This window comes from Ursus arctos, unplaced genomic scaffold, assembly GCF_023065955.2.
Source record: "Ursus arctos isolate Adak ecotype North America unplaced genomic scaffold, UrsArc2.0 scaffold_24, whole genome shotgun sequence".
Taxonomy (NCBI): Eukaryota; Metazoa; Chordata; class Mammalia; order Carnivora; family Ursidae; genus Ursus; species Ursus arctos.
In genome coordinates, this window is record NW_026622919.1 from 5,559,981 (window position 1) to 5,569,104 (window position 9,124).

Genomic DNA, 9,124 nt, shown 5'->3' on the forward strand with positions numbered 1-9,124 from the left:
AAATAAATAAAATCTTAAAAAAAAAAAAAAAAGTACATCGAAACCATCCAGTGCTACCGTGGGACATGGCTTGTGTCCCATTGCAATTTCACAGATGCAGGAGAGGCTGGGAACGGCTTGCTCATTACTCCCATTTGGTGAATTGCTTTTGCTTGTTTTTGCTACCTTTGTTTTGATCTTTCTTCTTTTCCTTTCAAGCAATACTGCAGCCCTGCAGGCAGGTTCATATATGAGGTTTAGGATTATTTTCAGGTTGCACTTTCTGGGTTTAAATTCTGCGTCCTCTGCTGGACGAGTTGCGTGACCTCTGGCAAGATATGCAACCTGTCGGAATTCCATTTCTCATCCTTCACGACGTAGTTCTTGCAAGGGTAGAGTGAGGTGCAGGCATGAGCATGTTCTTACAGACCTCGAAGTGCCAGTTACCTTTTCCCCTTAAGAGCCAATTCATTTCAAAAAAGAATTAATACGTCGGGCAACCTTAAAGCTACGATAATGGAAACGAAGTATTAGAACACCACCATGTGGACAAGTCACACCTCCGTGCTTTCCTAGGGAAGCAGATCTTCCTGAGCAGGCTTTGGGCTAGGAAGCAGGAGGCCAGCAGGCACTTGTCCATGAACACACCCCAACCCAAGCGGCCCCCCTCACCCCTCCAGAACCAGGCATGTCTGTGGTCTCAGCAAGCCCGGGCATCCTGGCTGCCAAGCCTTGGAGCAGGGTGGCACTGATGCCTGAGCCTCCGAACTGTTCCTGGGTCTTGGCAAACAAGCGACAGCCATGATCAAGTAAGTAGTGATCCCTGTGGAAACTAACGTATGGAACTCATTACCCCCGCCTTCCCGCCAAACTGGGCACACCCAGGCCGGTTCCCTCTGCTACTCCTCTCCTGGGAGATCTTTTCCCGCCCCAGTTTCTGCACGCTTGCATCCTAGCAACCTGTGAAAGCCCAGCTCAGATGCTACTTCCTCCACACAGCCCTCCAGGATCCACCCCCTCTTCCTGTGAGTCCCCCCGGATTGCATCCCTCCTTTAATATTTCATAGATCTTGGTTTTCTTCTCTCCTTCCAGGAAAAGACGAAAGGAGGCTCTGCAGAGTGTTTTCCTAAATTAGACATTCTGAAGCTGGGGGCCTTGGCTGAAAATTCTCTGTAGTTTCACTCTTCTCTAAACTGAAATTTTGGGGCGCCTGGGTGGCGCAGCGGTTGGGCATCTGCCTTTGGCTCAGGGCGTGATCCCAGCATTCTGGGTTCGAGCCCCACATCAGGCTCTTCCACTAAGAGCCTGCTTCTTCCTCTCCCACTCCCCCTGCTTGTGCTCCCTCTCTCGCTGGCTGTCTCTCTCTGTCAAATAAAAAAAAAAAAATCTTTAAACTGAAATTTTGCATTTCTTTCTATTGCAAATGGAGAGAACATACCACAGTGGAGTTAGCAATTCTATGACTTGTCACCAGTAGAAATTACGGATAGTTTCATAGCACATTATGTGGTGACGCAGAACCTGAAATACCACTTACATTCATCATTATTTCAAATATACATTATTAGGCCTCCAACGGATATTGTTATTTATTGTGTTAAAGAAACACAGATATCACACATGTATTTTCTTTTTTTTTTTTTTTTAAGATTTTATTTATTTATTCAACAGAGATAGAGACAGCCAGCGAGAGAGGGAACACAGCAGGGGGAGTGGGAGAGGAAGAAGCAGGCTCCTAGTGGAGGAGCCTGATGTGGGGCTTGATCCCGTAACGCTGGGATCACGCCCTGAGCCGAAGGCAGACGCTTAACCGCTGTGCCACCCAGGCGCCCCACAAATGTACTTTCTTAATATTTGGTACCTATATGTCGATGTAATTGGTTTCCATGAAATCCTATGCATTTTGTTTTGTACATGTAAAAGCATTACTTTGGAAAGGGCTGCACCTGGCTTCGACAGGGGGGCCCTGGCAATGAGAAAGGTTAAGCCCCACATCTGGATGGAACACCCCCCCTCTCCCTTTTATTCCTTCCTCTTTGGACTCTCATCAGCAGGAGGCCTGGCAGGCAAGGAAGAATTGTCTCAATTATTCTATACTTTTAAATGAACTTGTAATTTTAGAATAGTTGTAAACCTACAAAAAGGTGCAGAGATAACTCAAGAGTCCCCAGATACCTCTCTCCTAATTCCCCCTTTTGTTAACAGCTTGCATGATTATGGTGCATTTGTCCTAATTAAGAGCCAATATTGATACATTTTATTAACACTAGCCCGTAATTTATTCAAATCTCCCTAGGTTTTCCCTAACATCCGTTTTCTCTCTCCGGAGCGCATTCAGAATACACATAACATTTACTTCTCACATCTCCCGAGGCTCCTCATGGCTGGGACAGTTTCTCAGACTGACCCCCTACTTTTCTTTTCTTTTCTTTTCTTTTCTTTTCTTTTCTTTTCTTTTCTTTTCTTTTCTTTTTTTTTTTTTTTTTTTTTTTTTTTGCCCCTTTTGTTGATGATCTTGAAGGTTTTGAGGAGTATTGTTCAGGTATTCTGTACACTGTCCCTCCACTGGAATTTGTGTGATGTTTTATTTTATTTTATTTTTTTTAAGATTGTACGTATTTATTTGTCAGAGAGAGACAGCACAGGCAGGGGGAGCCGCAGGCAGAAGGAGAAGCCGACTCCCCGCTGAGCAGGGGAGGACTCCGTCCCAGGGATCATGACCCAAGCCCAAGGCAGACGACCAAATGACTGAGCCACCCAGGCGGCCCTGTGTGGTGTTCTAATCATGACTGGATTATGGGTTTGGGGGAGGAAGACCGTATCATCCTGGGTACTTACTGTCAACGTGACCTATCACTGTGGACGGTGACCTTGATCACCAGGCTGGGGTCTCGCTTGCCAGGCTTCAACACGGTAAAGTGACTCTTTTGCTCCCTTTGGAAGAAAGTCGCTGTGCACGGCCCGCATTTAAGGAGTGGAAAACCAGGCTCCATCTCAGAGTATCTACAGTTATGTTGCGTTCTTCTGAATGGGACATTGGCCTATGCTTCATTTATTTTCCCATTTATTTATATCAGTATGCACTCATGGGTGTTTGTTTTATACTTTGGGTTACAAGCCAATGCTACTTTATTTTGTTGCCATTTAATTTATTTTTAAATTATTTTTTTAAGATTTTATTTATTTATTTGACACAGAGAGAGAGAGCACAAGTAGGGAGAGCGGCAGGCAGCGGGAGAGGGAGGAGGCTCCCTGCTGAGCAAGGAGCCTGCGGTGGGGCTGGATCCCAGGACACCGGCATCACCACCTGAACCGAAGGCAGACGCTTAACCGACTAAGCCACCCAGGCGCCCCTAATTCTTTTTTATTTTTTGAAGATTTTGTTTATTTATTTGAGAGGGAACACGCTAGAGAGCGAGCGCGGGCGAGCGACGGCGGCAAGCATGAGCAGAGGGGAGGAGCAGAGGGAGAGGAAGAAGCCGACTCCCGCCTAGCGGGAGGGGGCGGGGAGGGAGCCCGATGGGGGCTGGATCCCAGGACCCTGGGATCGTGACCTGAGCCGAAGGCAGACATTCACCGGCTGAGCACCCCAGAGGGCCCGCCATGTTATTCTTTTAAACAACAGTATTAAGTGCATGTCTGGGTGAGCCTTAAATGCCTCCATTTGGGGAACCCACACCCCTATCCCCAGGCACACCTCAAGTGCCTGGGGGTGGGGTGAGGGATCCGTGGAGGGGAACTGAATTCCCTCAGACAAGGGACTTGGAAGGTGACGTCAACCCCATTTCAGGGTTAGAAAAGCCCAAGTTCCCCCACGAGGGGTAAACAGAATCGCTAACTGGCAAAAACACGCGCACATCAGCGGTTAATTCCCTCCGCAGTCAGCAGCTCAGAAGCTTCGCTGACAAGTGCCCGGGACAGGCCCGCAGCGCGAAGGGGCTGGCGAGGCCGGCGGGGAACGGTGGGAACGCCCGGCAGCTCTGGAGTCCGGGGCCTGGCCATGGGGGGAGCTGAGGGTAATGGAGGGGTGAACTCCATCTCAGCTTCCTTCCAGTGTGCCCCCCTCGCACTCTCTGCCCTCCGCCCTCCCCTTGGACCAGGAGGGTCGGTCGTCCAGGAGCCCCTCAGGGTCGCACGGGGCCGGAGACCGGCCGCGCAGTCTGAGCCGGCGCCGGGTATACCCGGACCCGCAGGCGGGTCTGCGGCGCTGGGGGGCGGTCCGAGCCGGGGGCGGAAGGGGGCTGGACCCTTGGCCTCGGTCCCAGGGGGCGGCGCCGCGGCGCGAGCGGGCAGGGTCCCTCCCAGGGCGGGAGCAGAACAGGCGGTGCCCGCGGAGCTATGGACGGCAGCGGGCCCTTCAGCTGCCCCATCTGCCTGGAGCCGCTCCGGGAGCCGGTGACGCTGCCCTGCGGCCACAACTTCTGCCTGGCCTGCCTGAGTGCGCTGTGGCCGCACCGCGGCACGGGTGGCAGCGGCGGACCCGGAGGCGCGGCCCGCTGCCCGCTGTGCCAGGAGCCCTTCCCCGACGGCCTGCAGCTCCGCAAGAACCACACGCTGTCCGAGCTGCTGCAGCTCCGCCAGGGCTCGGGCTCCGCGCCCGGGCCCGGCCCGGCCCCGGCCCCGGCCCCAGCGCCGGCCCCGGAGCCCACGCCGCCCAGCGCGCCGCCTAGCGCCCCGGAGCCTTCGGCTCCCTGCGCGCCCGAGCCCTGGCCCGGCGGCGAAGAGCCGGTGCGATGCGACGCGTGCCCCGAGGGCGCCGCCCTGCCTGCGGCGCTCTCCTGCCTCTCCTGCCTCGCCTCGTTCTGCCCCGCACACTTGGGCCCGCATGAGCGCAGCCCGGCGCTGCGCGGACACCGCCTAGTGCCGCCGCTGCGCCGGCTGGAGGAAAGCCTGTGCCCGCGCCACCTGCGGCCGCTCGAGCGCTACTGTCGTGCGGAGCGCGTGTGCCTGTGCGAGGCCTGCGCCGCCCAGGAGCACCGGGGCCACGAGCTCGTGCCGCTGGAACAGGAGCGCGCGCTCCAGGAGGTGGGCGCGGGTACCGTGGGGGGCGCCCGGGCGGGTGAGGGCCGCGCGGGGCAGCCGAGGGCCGGGGATCCCAGCCCCCGCCCCTTTCCCTGATAGGGTCCTAATGTCCTCCTCTAACCTGAGGCTCTCTACTGTCCTTTCCAATACTGACAATGTCATCCATCCACTCGCTGTGGGACGTTCTGCTCGAGATTGGAATGGGGGTTGGAGGAACCCAGGGAGAACTCGAAAAGGACTGGAAGGGCAAGCAGGGGGCCTGAAGCCCGGTCGGGCCCTATGGGGGTCTAAGGCAAGGGGGAGCAGAGTCAGGCCCGCGGGGTTCCGGCTTGGCTGATTCTGGCAGCGCGGCTGCCAGGCCGGGTTCTTGCCGGACCCAGCGCAGATTTGGCCTGGGCTGAGGGAGGCACCGGGTTGAAATGGGTGTGGCAGGCGACAGGCGTGTGGCAGAGGGTGGACGGAGCATACAGACAGCTCTTGTCCAGCTGTTCCCGGGCCTGTGGTGGGAGCATGTGCTCGCAGTCCTTCAGCTACCTCCGCCCCCAGTTTCCTTTGGCCTCCAGCCCGGTCTTGGCGCCTCTGGCCTTGGGATTTTCCGTCTCTCCTGCCTGGAGCAGTGACTCACAAGACCCAGGGGACTTGCCCGGAATCCCCATTTTTCAGGCCTGGACTGGGGACACAGACTCTTTGGGGACAGGGATCCCCGAGACAGCTGAATGCCCTCTGTGCAGCGCCTACCCCACTCTCTCTGCCTCTTCCTCACCGAAGGAAGCTCTCCAGTGAGTGTGAGTGACAGTGAGAGGCATCGATGCGCCTGTACTTGCCCACTGGTCAGAAAGGGGAGACCAACAACCCCCAAGCCAGCCAGCCTCTGCTCCCCCCAGGCATTTGGGAATGGCACCCGCCTGGCCTCGAGGCCCCTCTGGCGTATTACGGGACATCATGGCCCTTCCCAGTCCCACCTATGCACAGACAACACTTCCGGGTCATCCCTCCTCTTCCCCTTGCTGTGGCCTGGTAGACCAGTGTAGGGCTGTGGCCTCTGCTGGGCCCCAGGCTAATTAACGGTGTCACCCACAGGCAGAGCAGTCCAAAGTCCTGAGCGCCGTGGAAGACCGCATGGACGAGCTGGGCGCTGGCATTGCACAGTCCCGGCGCACAGTGGCCCTCATCAAGGTCGGACCCCACGCTAACCCCGCCCCGGTGCCGTCCTGCAACAGGCTTCTGGCAACGGGAGCTTGCAGGTTGCTATGGTCCACTCCAAAGAAGCCTGTGCTCCGGCACGGCCTGGCCCCACTGAGCACGAGCGGCTGGCTACCTTGACCTGGCGTGGGTCCAGGACAGCTGTGCCTGGTCCCTCTGTCCCCCGCAAGAGGGCAGGGTGGGAAGGTGGGGTCTGGAAAGAATGGGGCCGGCATAACGGTGTTCTTGCCCTCACCTCTGTCCTGTGTTGTCCCGTGCAGAGCGCAGCCTTGGCAGAGCGGGAGAGGGTGAGCCGGCTCTTCGCTGAGGCTGCAGCCATCCTGCAGGGGTTCCAATCAGAGGTGCTGGGCTTCATCGAGGAGGGGGAGGCCACCATGCTGGGCCGCTCCCAGGGTGACCTGCGGCGGCAGGAGGAGCAGCGCGATAGGCTAAGCCGGGCCCGCCACAACCTCGGTCAGGTCCCTGAGGCTGACTCAGTCAGCTTCCTGCAGGTAAGTGCGGCCCTTAGTGGCCAGAGAGGGCACAGAAGGGGGACAGGCAAGGAATGGAGAGAGAAGGCAGCGGGTTCCTGGCCCCCCGGGGCTGTGCCATCCTCCCGGCAGAGCTCTCTCCCCCTAGCCCGTGGAGCTGGAGCCCGCAAGGCCTTAACAGTCATTTATCGGGCGCAGGAGCTGCTGGCGCTGAGGCTGGCCCTGGAGGAGGGGTGCGGCCCTGGGCCCGGTCCCCCGAGGGAGCTCAGCTTCACCAAGTCCTCCCAAGCTGTGCGGGCGGTGAGAGACGCGCTGACTGCGGCCTGTGCCAGCCAGTGGGAGCAGCTGCGGGGGCTGGGCGGCGATGAGGAGGAGCTGCAGAAGCTGGGCACGGAAGGTGGGCGCCCCACCAAGTGACTAACCCTTCCCCAGTCTCCCCACACAGGCCCCCAGGCCTGGGACCCGTGCGGGAGTGGGAGATGGAAACCGCGTGCCTGGCGCAGGGTGGGACCCAACTCCTACCAGTGAGCGGAGCCACCACTCAGTAATGACCAGCCCAGCCCCTTCGGCCACAGCGTAGGGGGTCGAGGGGGCTTCCCCTGCCCTGCCCTCTAGCTTCAGAGGGGCTGAGCGGTCAGAAGGTGGAGCAGGGGCGGAACCGGAGGACCAGGACTGCATGTGAAGGCAGGGTGCCATATTTGGGTGTGTGCCCATCTCCGGGGATAGGCTGGGAGGAAGCAGGAGGAGAGGGATTTTGGTCACAGGTTCATAGGAGGAGGGAGCTCCTTGTGCCGCTGCCCAGCCACGGGCCGCTGGAGAGCATCGCTCCCCACTGTCTCTTCTGCAGCCGATGCCGAGTCGCAAGACCCCGATAGCACCAACAACCTCGAGAGTGAGGCTCCCAGGGATTACTTCCTCAAGTGTAAGTGGACACGTGGGCTCTCCCCTCTGCTCGCCCCGGCGCTCCCACGGCTGCTGAGCTGAGCCCTAACACGAGCAGGCTTGGATTCCTCTCATCCTTAGGGTGAACTGGGTCAGTTCACAGGGTGCTCTCCAGTGGGGCTGAGTCGTGCTGGTCGCTAAGGAGGGGAGAGGCTGCGTTTGGGGAGGTGGGCACCTAGGGGAGGGGCTGTCCCACCTGTGCCTGGCCCCGACCCCATGTCTCTCTCCCATCCTCGGGAACAGTTGCCTACATCGTGGACCTGGACAGCGACACGGCAGACAAGTACTTGCAGCTGTTTGGGACCAAAGGTGTAAAGAGGGTGCTGTGTCCCATCAACTACCCCGAGTCACCCACCCGCTTCACCCACTGCGAGCAGGTGCTAGGCGAGGGCGCCTTGGACCGGGGCACCTACTACTGGGAGGTGGAGATCATCGAGGGCTGGGTCAGCGTGGGGGTCATGGCCGAAGACTTCTCCCCGCAAGAGCCCTATGACCGGGGCCGGCTGGGCCGCAACGCCCACTCCTGCTGCCTGCAGTGGAACGGACGGAGCTTCTCCGTCTGGTTCCATGGGCTCGAGGCGCCCCTGCCCCATCCCTTCTCGCCCACTGTCGGGATCTGCCTAGAATATGCCGACCGAGCCCTGGCCTTCTATGCCGTGCGGGACGGCAAGATGAGTCTTCTTCGGAGGTTGAAGGCCTCCCGGGCCCGCCGAAGCAGCACCCTGGCCTCCCCCATCGAACCCTTCCAGAGCCGCCTGGACAGCCATTTTGCGGGACTCTTCTCTCGCAGGCTCAAGCCTGCCTTCTTCCTGGAGAGTGTGGATGCCCATCTGCAGATCGGGCCCCTCAAGAAGTCCTGCATTTCCGTGCTGAAAAGGAGGTGATGCTGGAGGGGCATCTCGGCTCCTGGGAAGCATGCTTCTCTGTGCCCCCATCTTGCCCCCCGGAAGGCACCTTGGAGCCCCCCACCTCCCCAGGCTTATTCCTGGAGGCTTCCACCTTCCAAATACTGGGCCTTCCACCTCTCAAGGAGCAGGCTAGCAGACCCCTTGAAGTGCCCCTCAGATCCTGTCCCCCTGTAGGCCTTGTTTCTGGGAGAGAAAGCCAGAGCTGGGGCAGATCCAGGCTACCCCAGCTCCTCCTTTTCCAGGTTCCTGGGACAGTGCCTGGCACATAGGAGGGGCTGAATAAATGTTTGCTGAATGAATGACTCCTTTTTCTATCCTTCTCTCCACCCACCAACAATTCTCATCTTTGGAGAGCTGGTCTTGAAAGGCAGGAGGTCCCAGGATTCCTGGGGAGGGGGCTGAAAAGAGGCGCCTGCCCTTTGGGGCAGCCCTGCTCCCTGGTTCTGGGCAGGGGCAGCTGGAGGTGGCTTCTCCCAAGGGGGGCCAGCCCCCCAGTCTTCCAACTGCCTGAGCGTTTGCCTCGTGGCCTGTCCCCGTGAGCTATTTTCATCCTTGGTGCCGCAAACCGATTCTGGACCTGCCTTCTGGTGTCTGTGCCC

The 9,124-nt window shown here is 58.4% G+C and overlaps 1 protein-coding gene across 1 annotated transcript; it reads left to right on the forward strand.

Annotated features, from left to right (window-relative positions):
• The first annotated feature begins 4,274 nt into the window (after positions 1-4,274).
• On the forward strand, positions 4,275-8,827 carry TRIM47 (tripartite motif containing 47). Its single transcript, XM_026484121.4, has 6 exons — positions 4,275-5,005; positions 6,083-6,178; positions 6,466-6,696; positions 6,874-7,072; positions 7,523-7,597; positions 7,861-8,827. The coding sequence occupies exons 1-6, from the start codon at positions 4,319-4,321 to the stop codon at positions 8,499-8,501; spliced, it is 1,929 nt and encodes a 642-aa protein (XP_026339906.1). The 5' UTR covers positions 4,275-4,318; the 3' UTR covers positions 8,502-8,827.
• Positions 8,828-9,124: the final 297 nt, after the last annotated feature.